General features: G+C 43.8%; 1 protein-coding gene across 2 annotated transcripts in view; it reads left to right on the forward strand.

Annotated features, from left to right (window-relative positions):
* LOC145351827 (cadherin-6-like) overlaps window positions 1-22,737 on the forward strand; it is a 174,419-nt gene that overhangs the window by 131,378 nt on the left and 20,304 nt on the right. For both annotated transcript variants that reach the window (XM_080201519.1, XM_080201509.1), the window contains exons 8-10: window positions 10,718-10,854; window positions 16,448-16,575; window positions 21,719-21,836. In XM_080201519.1, coding sequence (XP_080057645.1) covers window positions 10,718-10,854; window positions 16,448-16,575; window positions 21,719-21,836 — 383 coding nt within the window. The remainder of the gene's footprint in view (window positions 1-10,717; window positions 10,855-16,447; window positions 16,576-21,718; window positions 21,837-22,737) is intronic.

A 22,737-nucleotide genomic window follows, 5' to 3' on the forward strand; every position in this document is an offset into this window, starting at 1 on the left:
CTCCGATTCCCGTCGCAGATGGGACTGTAAAATTCCGGCCTGTATTTCCACTTTTAGAAAAGTCCAGAATTAGACGTCATTAATTTAGGAAAGTCACTAATGAATCAGATAAATAAATCAGTGGAAACAATTTTACCGAGAGAATGTGGAACTTGTCATATAATTAATTCATGGGTCATGGACCTCATTGGCTGGTCAGCATTTATTGTCCATCCCTAGTTGTCCTTGGTCAGAGGGCAGTTGAGAGTCAACCACATTTACTGTGGTTCTGGAGCCACATGTAGGCCAGGCTGGGTAAGGATGGCAGATTTCCTTCCCTAAAGGGCATTAGTGAACCAGAAGGGTTTTTCCTGACAATAGTTTCATGGTCATCAGTAGATTCTAAATTCTAGATATTTTTCATTGAATCAGTTTCCACCATCTGCGATGGTGGGATTCGAAACCAGGTCCCCAGAACATCAGCTGAGTTTCCGGATTAATAGACTAGCGATAATACCACTAGGCCATCGCTTCCCCTTCAGGAGAGATAAATAATATAGATAAACTTATGGGAAAGTTAGCTAGGTACATGGAGGGAAAAAGCAGTATCAGGAAATGCTGATAGGATTAAATGTAGAGGGGAGAGAGGAGACTGAAATGGAGCATAGTACTGGCATTGACCAGATGGGCTGAATGGTCTGTTTCTGTGCTGTAAGTTCTGGGCACAATCATAGTGTTTAGTAATTTATCCAGTGAAGGATAGTAATTTATATTTCTATTGTGCCAAAGGGTACTATTCTAGCGAGCGATACTGGAGCAAGTTCACCACTATCAATAATAATGAGGCCTAAAAATAGGATTGGAAAACTTTACCTCTCAGTAACCTCTAAAACAAGTTGTCAACTTCATCCAAAATGAATTGTAGTCTGGATAATGCATTAGAAGCTACACTATTGAAATTTCCAAGCAGAACATGGGCATAGATTGGGACACAAAAGATCTGCCTGGTATTCCGATCAGTAAATGACGTGACAAAAATGTTAGAAGTTTATTTTTATTGAGGTTTTTTTTGTTGTGGAGTTTGAAGGTACAGATACGCACTCTTGCTAGCTCCATAATACATGCTGCAGGAACATGCCGATCTCACCTCACCCCCACCTCAGCATCAAGTCCACGGAGAAAACTTCTCCTCGGGCAATATCGAGTTGGGACATGGGCAGTCATTTCATGAGGTTAGAGTGAGTCAGACTGCTTCAGGATCTCTGATTGACATCTGCAGCATCTGGCCCCCACTAAAGGACAGAATGTTCACCATTTTTTTGCCTGGTGGCCAATCGCATTCCAAAGAGAAGGGCAGTAGTTTACTGTTCAGTATCGCTCCATCTGTCACCATGGAGTGACCCCAGCCTCCAGTTAGAAACCTGACTTCCTTCCTAAGATGCAGGATCAGTAGTTCATTCGGCCCCTCAAGTCTGCTTCAGAGAAACACATGGAAACGTTGAACATAGAAGCAGGAATAGGCCTTTCAAGCCTTTCTTCAGTATTCAATAAGATCATGACTTAACCCCTGCCTCAATTCCACTTGTGCACCTGATCTCCATATCCCTCGGTATACTTGGTGCCCAAAAGTCCATCCATTTCTACCTTGAAAATACTCAATGACCAAACATCTCTGGAATGGAGACTTCCAAAGATTCAAAGCCTCTTCACAGGCACAGTTTAAAAATAGAGGGCCTCCCGTTTACTAGAGAGATGAGAAGAAATGAATTCTCTCCAGAGGGTGGTGAGTTTTTGGAGCTCTCTTTCTCAGAGAGCTGTGGAGCCAGGGTCATTTAGAAGGCAGAGGTGGATAGATTCTTGACCAATGAGGGAGTCAAAGGGTATCGGGGTAGAGGGAGGGGGAATGTGGAGTGAAGGTCACAATGGGTTCAGCCTCGATCTTATTGAATGGTGGAGCAGGCCCAGTGGGCCCAATGGCCTAATCCTGCTCCTAATTCGTATGTTTGTTCTGAGTGAAGAAACTCCTTCTCATCTCAGTCCTAAATGGCTGACCTTATCCTGAACTATGTCCCCCTAATTCAGCCAGGAGAAGTGTGTGGCATGGTAGTGTAATGGTTAGCACTGCTACTTCACAGCATCAGGGACCTGGGTCCGATTCCCAGCTTGGGTCGCTGGAGTTTGCAGGTTCTCCCTGTGTCTGCGTGGGTTTCCTCCAGATGGTCCAGTTTTCTCCCACATTCTGAAAGCTGTGCTGATTAGGTGCATTGACCCAAACAGGCGCCGGACTGTTTAGGGGATTAGGGGAATTTCACAGTAACTTCACTGCTGTGTTAATGTAAGACTTATTTGTGACTAATAAATAAACTCAAAAACTTAGAAAAATGAAGGGTTTATATATTTCATTGAGGTCCCCCAAGTATAGTGTATAGGGATGGTTTACTGCAATTATACAGGGGGCCTTGGTGTGACGCCACAGCTGGAGTATTGTGTGCAGTTTTGGTGTCCTTATCTAAGGAAGGGTGTCCTCCCTCTAATAGAGGGAGTACAGGCTGATTCCTGGGATGGCAGGTCTGTCATTTGAGGAGACACTAAGTCATATCGGAGTTTAGAAGCATGAGAGGGGATCTCATAGAAACTTATAAAATCCTAACAGGATTAGACAGGATACATTCAGAAAGAACGTTTGCATTGGTGGGGAGTCCAGATCTAGGGGTCATGGTTTGAGGATAGGGGGTAAACCTTTTAGAACTGAATTTCTTCACCCAGAGGGTGGTGAATGTGTGGAATTCACTCCCACAGAAAGCAATTGTGTGATTTCAAGAAGGGATTAGATATAGCCCTTGGGACTAAAGGGATCAAGGGATATGGGGAAATGGGGATCAGGATATTGAATTTGATGATCAGCCATGGTCAAAATGAATAGCAGAGGAGGCTCGAAGGGCCAAATGGCCAGCTCCTGCTCCTATTTTCTCTGTAGCTCCGTTTAATATAGGCTCAGTCTCTCTAGGACAGCTCTCTGCTCACAGGAATGAACTGTCCTTGAGGTCAAAGCTGTCTAGACCCATCCGGCTCTAGCCCCCAACCCCTGGGCCCTAGAAGAAATGAGGCCCAGTTTGAAACTTGAGTGGTCAGCTACGCCCCTTTCTCTGCAGGAGGAGCGGGGGATGTGGGAGGGGAGGGGGGGAAAGGCAAAAAAAAAATCCATCCCTCGAGATTGACTTCCTATTAAAAGTCAGTACATTTCAGTGCCTCTGTGCGACTACTTAGGTGAGTCTGGGAGGAAAAGCAATTACAGCGCGACACTATCGCTCCAGGCAACCATAAGATAATAACACAAGTATGAATCATGACGGACTTGTACCTGTACAACACTGATAACACAGCAGCGAGACAGCACCTTCATTACAACGCAGCTCTCAGGAGCCAAGTGTCATAATGAGGTGTGAACTCCACAGCATATCCAGATCACAGTCAAACAGGAGTCCAAATCTAACTGGTTAATAATAGAAAATTGCTCTGCGGCTGAAAGGATTATGATTACGGGCGGGCGGTATTTTTTTTTAATACATTTACTGACACCAGGGAAAGGCACAAAAAACCGGCCCTTATCTGGGAGATCGTTTGCAGCAACAGTCATCGGGTTGCTTAGCAGTCGTGGACCAACTGTGTGGAGGGATTTCCCCACAGACTGACAGAAGTGGAGTTACTGATGATTGTGTTATTAATACCCTGCCACTGCTCAGAATTCCTGAGTCTGTCTACATGCCGAGGTGTTAAATTCAGACGGTCTCCCAGGTAGACTGTGTCATTCTCCCCGTGCACTAGCCCTGACTGCCGCTTGCTAAAACAAATCCAAAGCACCAATTAGCCTAGTAGTCAGAAATAAAAGCAGAAAGTAGCTGGGAATGTTCAGGAGGCCAGGCAGAACCTGGAGGGAAAGAAACAAGAGTCAATGTTTCAGGTCAGTGACCTTTCGTCAGAGCTTGACAAGAGTGGAGGTGTAATGAGTTTCAGTACGGAGGAAGCAGGCGGGGAGAAGAAAAGGGAAGATCGGGGAGGATCATTTTCTTCTTGTGTCTGCGTGGGTTTCCTCCAGGTGCTCCTGTTTCCTCCTACAGTCTGAAAGACGTACTGGTTAGATGTATTGACCCGAACAGGTGTGGGAGACTAGGGGATTTTCACAGTAACTGCATTGTAGTATTAATGTAAGCCTTACATGTGACTAATGAATAACAAAAGGCTCTCCAAGCATCAGGCTTTCTGGGTGTAGAATCATATCTGTAATACATTCAAACTGATCACACATTCCACTTTGAAGAATCCAGTGCAATCACATGGTGATTCTAGTGTTAAATTGTTCACAGGAGCAGTGACACTTTCCCTGTAGTACATCTGTGATACTTTCAGGTGAAATTTAAATTGGATTTTTAATGTTTATCTGATGACGGACCCATGAATCTGCCAAAAGGGGTTTGTTGAGAATTCAGCAAACCAGGTTGCTGCTATGGGTGTTGCTGTTTTCTGTCTCTCAGCTGCTCCCCACTCCTTGCCTCGCACCTCGACTCCTTGACATGCTCCTGAGCCTCCTGTCACATGCTTTTATCCTCCACTTCTTCCCCACTATCTACCAACGTGGCCTACCCTGTCATGTCTTATCTTCAATCCTCAGACCCTCTTGGGCCAGTCAACCTGCTCCATTCTTAAAAATCAAAAACTTCCGACTGTTTTTACCTGTGACACGATTAAGCTTCCTCGTTTTTGTCTTTGGGTTACACCACTTCAAGACCACAATTTCAACGCAGAACGGAATTCTCCGTTGGCCTCAGGCTGGATTTTACCAGCCTGGCCCAAGTGAGGTCATAAAATTCCAGCCCAAATATCTGAAAAAGATCATTTCTTTCTCCAAGAGCTCTGTTGCATTGATGGAGCTGTGTTCTGTATATTTTAGAGACCTTGCGATGCAGTGGGCAGCAAACCTGCCTCTGAGCCGGAAGATCTGGGTTCAATTCCCACTTGGCCGTGGAAAGTGCGTGTGCAGCACAGCCAAGCAGGCTGAGTATCAACCTGCAAATCTCTCCAACACACACGCCAATGGCAGACGGTGAGGGAGGGAGAGATTCCTGGTCAGCTGTGTGATGAGGAGAACATTGGAACGCCTTCAGACTAGCATGCACGTCAAAGTGATTGTTGCCACAGCAACTTGGACTTTCTGAGTGGACTGTAAGGCACCATCACCTCTCAGCACATGGATTACCGCTCCTTACACAAATTGCTGTGATACGGAGTGGAAGTGTCAGCTGGAGGGAGAAGGAGGTGGAGGGAGGTCAGTAGGTGATGGGATACTGGGGCAGATTGGGGTTTTACTAGAGTGAGAGAGAACGGGAAGGGTCAATAAACAAAGAGGGACAAAAGTATTCGGCGGACAGGAGGTATGGGTTTTGTAGTCAGCTTGGGAGTGTATCGGACTTTAGCCGGAGATGGGGAGATGAGAGACACAGAGATTTTGATATGGTCAAAACAGATTGAATGTGGAACACATGAGGGGGAGAGAGTGTTGAGAGTGGAATAGTGCAAGGAAGCAAAGAGGGAAGGGGGAAATGGGGAGTGGAATGATGAGGGGTCAGAATGATTGGGAATGGGTATCCACTGTAAAGTGAACAGGGTAGTGATGAGCTTGTCCTTGGAAGGAGAGGGATTGTAACAAAGTGAGTTAAAGGTAAAAAGTAAAGTTTATTTATTAGTCACAAGTAGGCTTACGTTAACACTGCAATGAAGTTACAGTGAAAATCCCTTAGTTGCTACATCCTGGCAGCTGTTCAGGGAGAATTTAGTACGTCCAATTCACCTAACCAGCATACCTTTTGGACCGTGAGAGGAAACCAGAGCATCCGGAGGAAACCCATGCAGACATGGGGAGCATGTGCAAACTCCATACAGACAGTTACCCAAGCTGGGAATCAAACCTGGGTCCCTTGCGCTGTGAGGCAGCAGTGCTAACCATTGTTCCACCAAGAATTGAGTAAGGATGATAGGAGTGAGGCAGATCTATTGACTAGACTTACCGATATTCACAGGACCCAAAAATCCACCAGTTTTTTTTTTAACCAGCTTGATTTTTTTGATGTTCTCCTTGCTATCTTTCCATCTTCGTCCCTTCACTAACACTCACTCAACCCTTATCTTCATCTCCACGTGGTCCGCTGCCCCTAGCGCAGTTCCCATTCCAAAGTGACTGACGTTTCTGTGTCACCGTGAGCTGTTTTCAGAATTCGCAACTTGGTCTTCAAATTCCCACCATGACACTAGTGATGCCGTCAAAGAATATTATAAAATAAGGAGAGGGGAGGGTTAACAATGGATCCTTATTGAACTCCAATGTCAGGAAGAGAAACCATCAGTGGTAATGCTTTTGCTGTGATCAGAGGAAAATTTGTCTATTTATTAGTCACAAGTAGGCTTACATTAACACTGCAATGAAGTTACTGTGAAGGTACTCCTAGTCACCACACTTTGGACTTGTTTGGGTACACTGAGGGAGAATTTAGCACGTCATTCATTCTGTGAGAGGAAACCAAAGCATCCAGAGGAAACCCACGCAGACACGGGGAGAACATGCAAGACACCACACGGACAGTGACCAAGCCAGGTATCGAACCGGGTCCCTGGCACTGCTAACCACAGTTCCGCCATGTCACTCCATCGTGTTGGAGGGGGAAGGGGCATGGCGTGGATGAGCCGTCTTAAAGGCCACAGAGGAATGAAGAATGAAAGGTGGACCATGCATCATGCTCAGAGCCGCAGAGAATGTCAGCCGTGAACTCCTGTTGTAGAGGTTAAATCTAGGATTGAGTCAAAATGTAAAGCTGTGAGAAAACTGGGCGCAGATTTAGAAGTGGCAAAGGGAAGAGGAGCTTGGAGAGGGGATGACAGCCAGCAAAAGATGAGTGATTAAGAGTTTAATAATTGATGGTTCTGAAAGAAAAGGGAAAGAGTGTCTTAAGGAGAAGGAGCCACTTACAAGTGGACCAGGTAAAAAGCACATAGAGATCAAAGCAAAATACTGTGGGTGCTGGAGATCTGAAACGAATGCAGAAAGTGCTGGAAAAGCTCAGCAGGTCTGGCAGCAACTGTGGAGCGAGAAACAGAGTTAACGTTTCGAGTCCAAAGTGACTTCTTCAGCACTGGGAGAGTTAGTCGGAATGATTTTACATGGAGAGTGGGGAGAGAATGGAGAAATGCAAGAATTCCAGGCCAGTTCCAATTACAGAACTCAAATGCATTTCCCTTTTGTGCTCACAGAACAACATGAGGATGAAGTAGATTATGTATTGTGTGTTCTTTAAATACATGTGCCGAACCAGGCTCATTTTTAACTTGCCCCAAAGATCCATTTTTAATGTACTTCATCTCAACAAACCGTGTATCATTCCGACTCACAACACAGCTGGGACTTAATCCCGACCTCCTGAAGATGCTCAAATGTAAGGAAATGCCTGAGAATTGGGTAAAACATGACTCACTTTCCCGGTTTTTCCTTGCCTCCCTTTGGGAATGATCCTTCCTGCATTTAGCACTTTATCACTGGCAGATGGTTTAGATGAGAACTCACAGCATGAGGAACTTGCTACTTCCCACTCATTGCCACCATACACTGGAGAACAACTCTTTGTAAATTTATGTTTCAACACATTTTATTTGATGTTCAAACACATGTTAATTTATTTCTTTTGATGGTTTACTCTTTTCCCGTCCTTGACTGAACACACTGATTTCTTGACGGGGTATAACTCCATGGGACTAGTGACCCACCCAAGGATTTTTTTTACTTCATTAATGGGATGGGAGCCCAAGAGGCAAGGCAGCATTTACCACCCAAACCCAATTGCCTTTGAGAAAATGGTGCTGAACCATTTCCTTGACAACAAAGTGAATACTGCTAAAAAGAGAGACGTGTTGCTGAAACTTTTCATCTTGCACTCATCAGGACAAATGCAAGAATGCCCAATTTCAAACAACAGTTTGTACTGAGGGAGAAAAGTGTACTGATCGGTTGGCAAGATGGTTCTGATTGGCTGAGACGTTGCCATGGAGAAAGCAATGGGGAACTATGGACCCCCCAAGCTCCCGGGTAATCCCGGTAAAAAAGGCACAAGGCTTGAACAGATTGATTTCGTTTGCACAGAACAGGTCCCTGTGTATAAATGTATGTCATCTAAATGAGTCATTTATGAGTGCAATTAATTATCTTAAACTGGTTGTTAGTGTAGCTATTAGCACACTCAGGATGGCCCAGCAAGCACTGCCTGATCACATGATCATAACTAATAGCAGACATTTTTCTCAACTAACTGATTTGCTAGGTCATTTCAGGGGCTAAGGGTCAACTACATTGCTGTGTGCCTGGAGTCACATATAGGCCAGACTGGATAGAGGTGGTGGATGGGAAGGCCGTGGCCCAGTGATATTATCATTAGTCTATTAATCCAGAAACTCAGCTAATATTCTGGGGACCCGGGTTTGAATCCCACCACGGCAGATGGTGGAATTTGAATTAAGAATCTATTGATGACCATTGTCAATTGTCGGAAAAGACCATCTGGTTCACTAATGTTCTTTAGGGAAGGAAATCTAGCATCCTTACCTGGTCTGGTCTACATGTGACTCCAGAGCCACAGCAATGTGGTTGACTCTTCAACTTGTCTTGGGCAACTAGGGATGAATGCTGGCCTACCTGTGATGCCCATGAAAAGAAAGATCTTTTTTCTCTTAAGGGCACTCGTGAACCAGATGATTCTTTTTTGTAGCAACCTGGTAGCTCCTACTATACTCAAAAGCTTACTACCATACAGGACAAAACAGCTGTATAATTGGTGGCCCATCCACCCTCTTAAGCATTCACTCCCTCCACCATCAATGTACAGTGGCAGCAGTGCGTACCATTTAGGAGCTGTCCTGCAGCAACTCACCAAAGGGGTCTTCAACTGCAACTTCCAAACTCTCAAGCTCTGCCATTTCGGGGGACAAGGTGGCAAATACACGGAACGCTATCAGCTCCCGTCAAAGACACTCACCATCCTCACTTAGAACTATATCGCCATTCTTTCACTATCATTGGGTCAAAATCCTGGACTCCCCCTTCCCAACAGCACTGTGGGAATACTTACACAGTAAGAAGTCTCACAACACCAGGTTAGAGTCCAACCAGTTTATTTGAAAAAACTGGTTTATTTAAAAAAAACTGGTTGGATTCTAACCTGGTGTTGTGAGACTTCTTGCTGTGTTTACCCCAGTCCAACGCCGGCATCTCTACATCAGGAATACTTACACCACATGGGTTCCAGCAGTTCAAGAAGGTGACTCACCCCACTTACTTAAGGGCAGTTAAAATGGATAATAAATGCAGGCTGGGGTGAGTGATGTTCACATCCTGAGAATGAGCAAACAAAAGACCAACTTTAACTACCTGTGGACTCAGATTTTTTATGAGTTAGCAGTGGAGCTCTTTAATGCATTTTCAATCTTCTTTTCAAATACACCCTTGTATTGGAGAACAAAATGTTAAAACGTAAATGCATCTCCACGATTACTTACGTGACAAGTCCTCAATCTTGACTGAATCACCGCAAAAGCACTTATCCATGTTAGAAACATTCTCATGGGAGCGAGAGAGGAAAAATGGACAGATATATTTTCACCGATCATTGCCAGACAAATCCTAGAGACCATTGTAGTAAATTTTATATTTCTGATCTACAAAGAAATTACATTAGTTTCAATGGGTAATGAGTTTTATTTACTGTGCTTTATGATATTTACTCCATGCCTCCAGCCTGACCTCAAAGGTGGGATTTTCCAGTTTCGGGGCGTGCTCGGAAAATCCCACCTTAGAAGTCAGACCCGAGGCCAACAGCAGACCTTTCCATGGTCCACCTCTTGCCCACTATGATTCCCGTGGCCAGCGGAACCAGAAAATTCACCCCTTGGTTTCTATAACTTTTCCCTGAGTCCATACCCAGGCTTAACTGATCAAGCACAGTAAGCAGCAATTGTAAACAGATTCATCTGTGGGACATGGACATTGCTGGCTGGGCCAGCATTTGTTGCCCATCCCTAGTTGCCTCAGGGCAGTTGAGAGTCAACTACATTGCTGTGGCTCCGGAGTCACATGTAGGCCAGGTAAGGACGGCAGATTTCCTTCTCTAAAGGAACCAGATGGGTTTTTCTGACAATAGACAATGGTTGATGATCATTAGTAGGCTCTTACTTCCAGATACTTTTTATTGAATTCAAATTCCAACCATCTTCTGTGGCGAGATTCGAACCCGGGACCCCAGAACATTAGCTGAGTTTCTGGATTAACGATCTAGCTATAATACCACGAGGCCATCACCTCCCCAAGTAAATAAACATAATCAAACATAGAACAACTGAACACTAGATGGTTACAGAGCAGCACTTACAGAGGCTTAATGTCAGAGAATGCTGCCGACACAAGGAAAAGTATTAGCAATAGTTGGAAAATTACCCTAAATAGGCACAAAAAAAAATTAATGATACTGCATCTAACTCTTGGTTGGAATAGGTGGGAGGATATTGAGTCAGGAAACTGATCGCTGGGTCAGAGCCCTGCATTAAAAGTGTTTGAGTTTGCAATAGGAATCAACAAACAAAGGGTCAAAATCTCCATCTTTTGGAAATGGGTGTTATCTAAATTGTTTTTCTGATTTGAACTTTCCAGTTACTCTATCGATCGACATACTGATTTGGACAGATACTTCAACATAAATTCTGCCAATGGATCAATTGTAACATTAAAACCACTAGACCGGGAAGAAATGCCTTGGCACAATATCACAGTCATAGCAACCGAGGCAGGTAAGCTTCTACACGGCTGCTGTTTTGTTTCTGTTTTTCCTGTGATTCACCAAAGTTTGTTTAGATTCTAATTGGGCAAACAGTAGGCTGTTTCTAATTTTCAAACAGAGTAATATTGGGTCCCTTGGCAAGAATCTTGTCTTTCTCAAGCATCTGCCTCCCTGTGAGGAGGACTCCTCCCAGCTTCTGTCCAAGTCTGGGCAAAATATCTGCCAAACATACGGGGCCAAACCCCACTGGGGGAGGGAACAGTCATGTAAATGTAATATAAATGCAAGTGATGGTGGAAGATTGGAACTAGGAGGGCCCACTATGGCAGACACAGGAAGGACATAATGAATGGCAGGAGCCTGTGAAGCACCAATGTCTGATGGACTTTGGTGTGCATGTACACCGCTCTCTTAAAGTAGCAGGACAGTGGATAAAGTGGTTAAGAAGGCATATTGTATACTTGCCTTTATTGGCTGAGGCAGAGAGTTTAAGAGTTGGGAGGTTATGCTGGAACTATGTAAAATGTTGGTTAGGCCACAGCAAGAGTATTGTGTGTAGTTCCAGAATCCACATTAAAGGAGGGATGTGACAGCACTGGAAAGGGTGCAGAGGAGATTCACCAGGATGTTGCCCGGGCTGGAGCGTTTTAGTTATGAAAAGAGATTGGGTGGACTGGGGTTATTTTCCTTGGAGCAGAGGAGACTGAGAGGTGGCATGATTGAGATGTATAAGATTAAGAAGGGCACAGATAGAGTAGACAGGAAGAAACTCCTCTCCATAGTGGAGGGATCGATGACCAGGGGCCATAGACTTAAGGTAAGGGGCAGGAGGTTGAGAGGGGATGTGAGGAAAAGCTTTTTCAACCAGGGGATGGCGGAAGTCTGGAATTCACTGTCTGAAGGGGTGGTGGAGGCAGAGACCCTCATAATAATTAAGAAATATTTACATGTGCTCTTGGGATGCCAGGACACACAAGGCTACGGACCAAGTGCTGGAAAATAGGATTAGAATAGTTGGATGGTTTGTCTTTGACTGATACAGATTCAATGGGCCAAGGGGATTTTGCTGTGCTGTAGATCTCTGTGACTCTACATTAATCCTAAATCTTATACCACACAAGTCTATCGATCTGTAGAAAGGATATTATTAAACTAGAAAGTGTGCAGAAAAGATTTACTAGGATGCTACTGGGACTTGATGGATTGAGTTAGAAGGAGAGGTTGAACAGACTGGGACATTTGTCCTCTGGAGCATAGGAGGCTGAGGGGTGATCTTATAGAGGTCTATAAAATAATGAGGGGCACAGACCAACTGGATAGTCAATATCTTTTCCCAAAGGTGGGGGAGTCTAAAACTAGAGGGCATAGGTTTAAGGTGAGAGGGGAGAGATAGAAAAGTGTCCAGAGGGGCAATTTTTTCCACACAGAGGGTGGTGAGTGTCTGGAACAAACTGCCAGAGATAGCAGTAGAGGCAGGTACAATTTTATCTTTTAAAAAGCATTTAGATAGTTACATGGGTACGATGGGTATTGAGGGATATGAGCCAAATGCAGGCAGTTGGGATTCGTTCAGGAGTTTTTAAAAAAAAGGGTGCTGTGGACAAGTTGGGCCAAAGGGCCTGTTTTCATGCTGTAAACCTCTATGATTTTATGACTCTGCAGTAACCCTAAAACTCTGATGATAATGTGACTCTTTCAGTAAAAAGAAGGAACATTTATAAAGAGTAGTGGTGCATGCATAGTAATTTAAAAGATCTGTACTTTTTAAGCCAGTGGCATGCTGATGAATTATTTGTCAGTAAAGTTCTCTCGTGAAATTTCCATGCCACTGCCTGCTGGATGCATTTTAAATAGGATTTAAATCAAACCTGAGAGAGGTATCTGAAATTTCTCATCGTGTTGGTTTGAGTTGAGAGAGCCTCCCAACCAAAACAGCTTCATCTCTGCTTCCAGATTTGACTTATTTCTGGAGAGATAACTGTGAGGTACGTAACTGCTACTTCTGCTGACAATGTGAACAGTTTGTGGCAATGAATTAAAAACGTTGCTTAAGAAGCCTAACCCTATTCCATTTAAGTATACTGGCTTTAAACAGGCATGATAGAATACTGGCACTAAACCATTCAGTGAAGTGACAGCACTCCGTCGAGAATGACGGAAAAAGACATTAGCCAAGGGGTAAAGGACTGACAAGGTGAATGGGACGATTCTTCTAGGTATGAAATATCATACATCTCGACACATAATCATGTCAACTTTTCCCCTCTGAATTCTCACATTCCCATTTATAATGGAATCTCTAGACACATTTGTCATGCTGAAATTATATCCTCCCACGTGTGGTGGTGCTGTAGCTCCTCAGTGCTTGGATTTTGGGACCAAACGCAAATAAATTCCTGATGGCACAAAGCACGGTGGGAATGTGAGTTGTGAGGTGGATGCAGAGAGGCTTTGAGGAGATTTAGACAGACAGATAGGTGGACTGAGTGATTGAATAAGAACCTGGCAGAAGGAATATAATGTGAACAAGTGTGAAGTTATCCACTTTGGAAAAACAGAAATACGGAGTATTTCTTAAATGTTGCGCAAGGCAAAGCATTGATGTCCAAAAGGACCTGGGTGTCCTTGTTCACGAATGTTTGGCTTTCAGAAATGAAAGCTAACATTCAGGTGCAGGAAGCAATTGGGGAGTCAGATAGTATGTTGGGCTCTATTGCAAGTGGATCTGAGCCTTGCTGAAATTGTAAAGAGTCTTAGTGAGACCACAGCTGGAGTATTTTGTACAGTTTTAATCTCCTTATCTGAGGAAGGATATACTTGCCATTGAAGATGTGTAAGCAAGGTTCACCCAATTGATTCTTGGGACAGTGGGATTATTCTATGAGGACAGAATGAGGAGTCTGGATCAGTATCCTCTACAGCTTAGAAGAATGAGAGGCGACCTCATAGAAATGTAGAAATTTCTCACAAAGCTTGACAGGATAGATGCAGGAAGTGTGTTTCTAGGGGCTGGGAGAGTCTGTAACCAATGTTCACAGCCGCAGAATAAGAGGCTACGACTGAGATGGGGGGAGAAATGTCTTCATCCATAGGGTGGTGAATTTTTGGAAACCTCTATCCCAGAGGACAGTTTAGGCCTTGAGTATATTCAAGACAGAAATCAATAGATTTCTAGATATTCAAGAAATTAAAGGATGGGGGACATTGCAACAAAACAGTGTTGTGCCATGATGAGCCATGACCTAGTTGAATGGCAGAGCAGGGCGGAGGGTCAAATGGCCTACTGCTGCTCCTATTTCCTTTGTTCCTATGTTTCAGCTTAGCAGTCTAACCAGCCTAACCATCATTTCCCAAATTGCTGCAGGTTATGCAATTCAGCTTTGAATAATGTCGTGAACTCAAAGTGCTGTACAAAACTAAGAATGGAATACATGACTTTAAACTGGGGACTGTATTACATCTGGATTCCCTTGGTCCAATTATCCCCTTCATTCTAACCTTGCTTGAACTTCACTCTGCATTTCATCTTGCCTCTTTGGCAGTAGTAACCTTACCTTACGCAATAGTGTGAAACAGATGACTCAGAAAATCACAACTTTTGTTTCCATCAAAGTAAATGGGAGTAATGATGGTTTGGAAAATAGTCAAGGCTGGACCATTCTTGGTATTTGGATATCTGTGTAAATCAAGAGCTTTTGAGGGCAAATATTAAAAATGCTCAGTGCCGGTATGGAGTTTCGGAATTGAGGAACCTGCAGTCAGCTCGCCCATTATTCTCCGCTCTTTAACACAAACTCTCCTTATGGTGGGATCTTTGTCAGTTGCCTTCCAGGTTTGGTTTATATCTGAGGAGAGCGTTTCAAAATGTGTGGAATGCGCGATCTCTGCGTGTGGTAGAGGCAGATTCAATTGCAACTTACAAAAAGTATTTGGATAATTGTCTGAAATAAAAAATTGTAGGGCTACAGGGGAAAGGTGGGGAGAGTGAGAATAGCTGGGTTGCTTTTGCAGAGAGCTGGCATGGACGCAAGGGGCTGAATGGCCTCCTTCTGCGCTGTAACCATTCTGTGATTCAGTGTGATCGCAATTGCTACTGGCAACATAAATAATATGAGGCGAAGAATTGAGTTTTGTGTAACTTGCTACATTGAATTAATTTGACGATATTCGCGCTCTTCCATGAGTTTCATTGAGTTTCAGGGTGATCTTTGCCTCTGACTTTCCCACTCCACAGCGATCTTTGATTCCCTACCTTGCTCCCTTCACAGCTCAGAGACACAGGCAAGCAAGGAAGGTGCTAATACTTAAAACTCTCACCTCCAGCTGAAGCAGCAGCAGAAACAGCTGATCTTCCAGTTGGGTTTTAGGTGCTGGCTCTCTCACCAGGAACACATATGACTAACATCTAACTTTCCATTCCAACATCAAGCCACACCTCCTCCACAACCACAGATAAACTCCTGATTTGAATTGCAGCTTTTGAGCAGACAGCATCTGATTTCATATTGCATGTGAAAAAAATTAATAGCAATAAATTTAACAGCGTAGTTATAAATTCAGTCTTATTACCAAAAGATCCACAGTTGTGGTCGATTTCCATTTCAAAAAACAAAATCAACCTAATTCAACAAATGGTGCAATCTCTGCTTTGAAAATGTGGAGCAGGAAATGTGTTGCTTTGGATTTAAGTTTTAATGAACCATTTGTCTTGTGCATCCCAACTTTTTATGTTTGTGAAGCCCAGGGATTCCTGGGATCGGGAAGAATGGAAAGCCTGGTTTGATCCTGGGCAGAGCAGGACATTCGGGCCAGCATTTGGTTCCAGTGGTTTTTGGAGCTAAGAAGGACTGGATTTGGGTTTGCCTGGTCCATTCGGTTTTGTAACGAACGGAGTACAAAACGTTTTGTTTTTAAAATGCCGTCATTGAAATTTTTTCCCCAGATTTTAGAAGCCAGTGATAGCACAGATAGAAACCGTTCCTGTTAGTGGGGGAATCTAAGAAAAGGGAGCATAATCCTAAAATCCGAGCAGGGCGTTACAGGAGAAAAGTTGGGAAACATTTATTCATGCGATTGGGTTGGCAGAATTCTCTCCCAGCAAAAGCTTCAAGGTCGATTAAAGATGTTGGCTGGAATTCTCCTGGCCTTTCACACCGGCGGGATTCATCACGAGCGGTGCACCCTGCCCATGGATTTCCTGCCGGCATGGCATCAATGGAAAATCGGAGAATCCCGCCACTAGCAAACAAGATGCCGTCTCCGACTGGCAGGAAGCACTCGACTGAGAGGTCAGAGAACAGCACGCATTAAACCTGCGATCAATAGATTTTGGGTAGATGGGGTTTATTAAGGAACCAATTCAGGTGAGTAGAGCTAGAATAAGCATCAGCCAGAATCTCAGTGAATGGTGGAATAGATCAGAGGGGCTGAATGGTCTCCTCCTGTTCCGATGTTCAATTGGAAGAACTGGGAATGATACATTTTCTGGGATTCGTCCTCCGAATCAGACTTAGACCTATTATACTTGGATTAAGCCTGCTTAGAGTCTTCATTGATTACACTGTCAGCTACTTTGACTTCCATCTATTTTTGCTTATTTGCAGTTTTGGAAAACTCAAGGCAAACAAGTCGAGTACCAGTTCTAATCAGAGTTTTAGACGTCAATGATAATGCTCCAGAATTCCCCGTGGTTTATGAGACATTTGTCTGTGAAAACGCGAAGGCTGGCCAGGTAAGTTTCAATAAATGTTGAAGATTGACATTAAGACGCCGAAAGCTTGATCTCCCCATCGTTCCCACACGGCTGCCTTGCTGCTCTCTTCGCTCCCACGTAACCGTGAAGGCTTTTCAATCTTCCTGTCCATGCTCTGTATTTTATGTTTCTCCCAATCCATCTGCACGTTATTTCAGCCCAATGCCATGGCGGAATCCCAACCACTTTGGTGACAATATGATAAATTCCCCGAAGCAAATTGAATTGTTTTTCAGCTGAAACTAGAAGAAACAGTTAAAAAATTGAACGGGAAGGAACATAATTAAAAAGTCCAGTGCTGTTGTGATGTCTGAATTTTAATTGGCTTGTGCATACATTGCCATTAACTTAGTGCTCAGGATGTGACCCATTATAATAGATACATTCCTTCCGCTGTGGTCAGTGACTGGAATTTTAGCTACATGTCTTAACCTTCACAATGGCAACAATTATTTGTACAGTGTAGTTCAAACTGGATTTGATCTGATTTATTATTGTCACATATATTAACATACAGTGAAAAATATTGTTTCTTGCCTGCCAAACAGACAAAGCATCCCATTTATACAGAAGGAAAGGAGAGAGTGCAGAATGTAGTTTACAGTCATATCTAGAGTGTAGAGAAAGATCAACTTAATGTGAGGTAGGTCCGTTCAAAATTCTGATGGCAGCAGGGAAGAGTTGGTTGGTACGTGACCTCAGACTTTTGTATCTTTTTCCCAATGGAAGAAGGTGGATGTTTTATGTATCATAGAATCATAGGATCCATGTAGTACAGAAGAGATCATTCGGCTCATCGAGCCTGCCCCGCCATTCAATAAGATCATGGCGGGGAAGTGGAACTGATCCACTTCAGATCAGCTATGATCTTATTGAATGGCGGGGCAGGCTCGAAGGGCTAGATGGCCTACTCCTGCTCCTATTTCTTATGTTCTTAAGTACCCCGCTAATTCCCCTGACACTAGGTCAATTTAGTATGGCCATTTAACTTAACCTACATATCTTTGGACTATGGGAAGAAACTGGAGTAACCGGCAGAAACCGATACAGACACAGGGAGAAAGTACAGATTCCACACAAACAGTCACCCAAGGCTGGAATCGAACCTGGATCCTTGGTGCAGTGCTAACCGATGAGCCATCGTGTCGCCCATATCCAAGAGAAGTTACTTCAGCTGCACCCATCTAATAATTTCCAAATTAACTAGTCTGGGATCTTCATAAAAAAGAATTGTTAATTCATTTGAAAACTCATTCTCAGGATGAGTAGTGCTGATCTGGTTGGTTTTATTGCTTCTACCAAATTGTCCTTGGGGAAAGTGAGAGTGAGGCACCCTCATTTGAAACACTGCAGCCCATTGCTGTTCAGGTGAGAGTTTCAAAATATTGAAGGAAGAGTGAAGTATTTCCAAGTCAGGATGTTGTACTTCTTGGAGGGGTACTTGAAGTTGATGGTGCTCTCTTAGCCTTGTCCTTCTGGGAGATGCAAGTCACAGGTTTGGGAGGATGCTTGGCGACTCATTGCAGTCCGTCTCCTCGACGGTGCACTCTGGAGTGGCTATGTAGCACTAATGGAGGAAGAGAGTGTTTAAGCTGGTGGATGAAGTTCTGATCAAGTGGGTTGTTTTGTCCTGGATGGTTTTGAACTTCTTCAGTGTTGTTCTAGGTGCTCAGGCATGTGGGCCGTATTCCATCTCTTGTCAACAGTGGAGATGATTTAGGGAGTCAAGAGATGAGCCACTTAGTTTCCTACCCATGTCGCTTCTGCTTGTTGTGTTTCTGTTCAACTATGACTGATGGTGGGGAAGCTGATAAGAGCAACAGCCATTGAGTGTTTGAGGTAGCTTGCCTCTCTTGTTTGAGATGGTTATTGGTTCGCTATTATATGTCATGAATCTTAGTTTTCAACTCAAAGCTGAGTGTAGTCCATGTTTTGTGGGCATGACCTGCCTCATTATCTGAAGAATGGTGACCATTGTGCAATCATCAGTGAACACTGAGTACAACTTCTGATATAAGGAACGTCATTGGGCAGCATGGTGGCATAGGGTTAGCACTGTTGCCTCACAGTGCCAGGGACCCAGGTTCAAATCCAGCCTTGGGTTACTGTCTGTGTGGGGTTTGCACATTCTCCCCATGTCTGCGTGGGTTTTCTCCAGGTGCTCTGGTTTCCTCCCACAGTCTAAAGATGTGCAGGTTAGGTTGATTGGCCAGACTAAATTGCTCCTTAGTGTCAGGGGGGCTCACAGGGTAGGTAAGTGAGGTTATGGGTGGGACTGCATGCAGACTTGATGGGCCAAGTGGCTGTAGGACTTCTATGATTCTTGAAGCAGCTGAAGATAGTTGATTCTAGGGCACTTCTTTTGAGGAACTGCTGGAGTGAAGTCTTTATGGGACTGGGATGCATTGAGATATATGAAGAGGTAGGGTGATGAATGAACATGGCTTGATGCAGAGTAAGATACATACAGCAGTCTAATGGATAAGCCAAAGTTCACAAACAGTGCAGGATATTAGATTAATGTGAAGATTATTGAAATAAGTTGAATAATCGACACCACTGATGTACAGCGACCAATGAATTAATTTTTATTGTGTGAGATTCCAGGATATTGAAAGGACTTGGATTCATCCAACACTTTATTGCACCTTAAATATATCCCAAAATGCTTCCCTATAGGTAATCATGGCAATACGTTTGCACAGAGCAAGTTCTAACCAATGTGTGATGTTAGAGTGACTGTGAGATGGTGGGTTACTATTACACGAGACCCTGGACGAAGAATCCAAAAGCAAATGTTCAAATCCCGCCATGGCAGCTGGGAAATTTTAATTCAATTAATTAAATAAATCTGGAACTATAAACCCAGGCCGAGATTTCCCTCCCATCGCACCGTGGGAGTTTACTGCAGTAGTTGCAGTGAGCCATTGGCCCTAGCAGGGTCTTTCAGTCCCACCAAAGTTAATGGGTTTTTGCATGTTTCACCCAACCCACTGCCGGCCGGTGGGTCAACTCCAGCAGGACCAGAAGATCCAACTGGCCGAAAGGGCTGGAAAATCCCTCCCCGAGTCAAAGTGACCAAGAAACTGCCGGGTTGTCATAAATACTCATCTGCTCAACTGCCAGGTACCTGGGTTTGATTCCCAGCTTGGGTCACTGTCTGTGTAGAGTTTGCACATTCTCCCCGTGTCTGCATGGGTTTCCTCCGGGTGCTCCGGTCTCCTCCCACAGTCGAAAGATGTGCAGGTTAGGTGAACGGGCTGTGCTAAACTGACCCTTAATGTCAGGGATGTTAGCAGGATAAATGGATGGGGTTATTTGATTTGATTTGATTTGATTTATTATTGTCACATGTATTGGGATACAGTGAAAAGTATTGTTTCCTGCGCACTATACAGACAAAGTATACAGTTCATAGAGAAGGAAAGGAGAGGGTGCAGAATGTAGTGTTACAGTCATAGCTTGGGAGTAGAGAAAGATCAATGTGATGCATGGTGAGGATAGGGCCCGGGTGGGATTGTTGGTGGTGTAGGCTTGATGGGCCAAATGGTCTCCTTCTGCATAGGATTGTATGATGATTCTGTTCTAAGTCAAGCTCTACTTTTTTCACGACATTGTGTGATTTTTTTTTTTGTGAATGTTGCTGGCATCTCAGACTCTGTGGTTTCATCCATTGTGTGTGAATAGTGCAATTCAGCAGCTCTGCCCCCTGTTACTTTAGCCGGCACCCAGCTCTCTTGGAAGAATGGACAGCAATCAATTTCTCTGAATGTTATATCGAATCTTATAACCACGTATCTTATTTATCGAATCAATAGAAATCAGAAATATGAGACAAAGTGGGATGGATGATTTTGTATCGCTCCAGTTATTTTCATAAAAGCACTTGAGTCTGCTTAATTATTTAAAAGAAACTTGTTCACATGTTTTTTTTTCCCTGATTTTCCCTGTTCTTTTCTCTTTCCATTCCCGTGAAGGTATTGCCTCATGATTTATCATCATAATGAATACTGCCAACCCTCCAGTCCTTTAGCAATGTGACCAATTCATATACTCTACCACTCGAACAATGAGTTTTCAATCCATTTGAAGAGTAGGACATGATAATCAATCCTAATAAATACATTCGGTGCATCAAACAGTGCTTTATGGACAATGATTGACAAGATATTTGAGCCTAAAATGTACTGGTAATTACATTAGCAGTTGAGTAATGTGTGTCCACCAATATCAATTTTGACCCATTTAAGATAACACAGAAAATGATCACTATTAGTCTCACGGTGGCACAATGGTTAGCAATGCTGCCTCAAAGCGCCAGGGACCCTGAATCAATTCCAGGCTCAGGTGACGCTCTGTGTGGAGTTTGCACATTCTCCCTGTGTCTGTGTGGGTTTCCTTCGGGTGCTCTGGTTTCCTCCCACACTCCAAAAATGTGCAAGTTAGGTCGATTAGTCATATTAAAATTGCCCCTTAGTGTCCCAAGATGTGTATGTTAGGGGGAATTAGCCATGATAAATGTATGCGGTTACAAGGATAGGGCAGGGGACACGTTTTGGATAAGATACTCAGTCAGTGAGTTGGTGCAGACTCGATGGCCTCCATCTGCACTGTAGGGATTCTGTGATTCTATGATAGTTATCACCCCTCATTAACCTACATTAGTTCCTGTCCTAGCAACTTTTAACGTTCTTCTTCATCTTTTCAAATCCTTCCATTTCTTTGCCCCTCCTTAACCTCCTTCAACCCTACAAGCCCTTTACAATCTCCCTACTTCTCCCATTCAAGCTTCCCTAATTTTAATTGCTACATTATTTGTTGTGTCTTCAGCTGCCTCGACCCTAAGCTGCCAAATTACCTTCCAAACCCCCTTGCACCTGTTTCTCCTCCTCAAAAATGTCCCTGGAAACCTGCCTCTTTGACTAACTCCCTACCGTTTCCTTACATGGAAAGTGCTGTAAAAATCCAAGTTATATGTTTAGTGGGAAGCAGTATTTAAAAACTGTGGTGCAAATTTGACTTGTATGCTTTGTAACTACTCATCCTTGGAACAGTTTTGTATTTAAAGAGCAAGATGTGGATGATAGCGTGGAACTGATTTTGGTATTGATTTGACGTACAGCTGATACAAACAGTTGGTGCTATGGATCAGGACTCGCCGCCAAGTGGATCCAGATTCTTCTTCAGTTTGGCTCCAGAGGCCGCCAACAATCCCAATTTCACAGTTCGGGATAACGAAGGTAGGGATTTAACCCACAGCCAGCATGGGAAGGTCATGACCTAATGGCCATATCACTAGACTTTCAATCCAGACATTCAGCTCATGTCCTGGGGACCCGGGTTCGAATCCCACCACGGCAGATGGTGAAATTTGAATTCAATACAAACCTGGAATCAAGAATCTACTGATGACCATGAAACTATGGTCGATTGTCAGAAAATCCATCTGGTTCACTAATGTCCCTTTAAGGAAGGAAGTCTGCCGTCCTTACCTGGTCTGGCCTACATGTGACTCCAGCAATGTGGTCGGCTTTGAGATGGGAATAAATGCCCAGCTACTTCCCATTAACAAATTTAAAATAAAACACAGTGAAGTGTTACAGAGAGAGAAGATGCTGTAAATTTTCAGTAAGCCAGGCAGCATCAGTGAACCTACACCTACCTGAATTGCTGACAGCTTTCAGCGTTGGCTACTTATATTTCACAATTGAGGTTGCTTCATAATTAGTTAAAGGTGGAAGTTTTGCGCCGGAATTCTACCACGCCTCTCCTGCCACAGAGTCAGAGCGGGTGAGGGGTGGGGACATGTCTGTTGACCTTGGGGGAGCATTGTGGGTCTCGATCGAGCGAGGCCGTGAGATCCCACCCTTGGTCTCTGTGCTGTTTCTCTGTTAGGATTTGCCATGTCTCAGCTTGGGTAGTAAGGGTCAGCAGAGAGGGCGGTAAAATCTCAACCTGTGACACAAATGTTTGAAACTGCCATTGCACATCAATCTCGGAACAACCTAATTTTCATACCCAATGATTCCAGTGCTATTATTAAACGGATTGTTTAGCAAAGTCCACCACTGCCAAATGACTGATTGTTGTAACCTTATTTGGCACGTTGTGGAAAAATTAATCTTTTGTTCCTGAATAATC

Source organism: Carcharhinus amblyrhynchos, chromosome 2, assembly GCF_965287045.1.
Source record: "Carcharhinus amblyrhynchos chromosome 2, sCarAmb.v2.hapA, whole genome shotgun sequence".
Classification (NCBI taxonomy): Eukaryota; Metazoa; Chordata; class Chondrichthyes; order Carcharhiniformes; family Carcharhinidae; genus Carcharhinus; species Carcharhinus amblyrhynchos.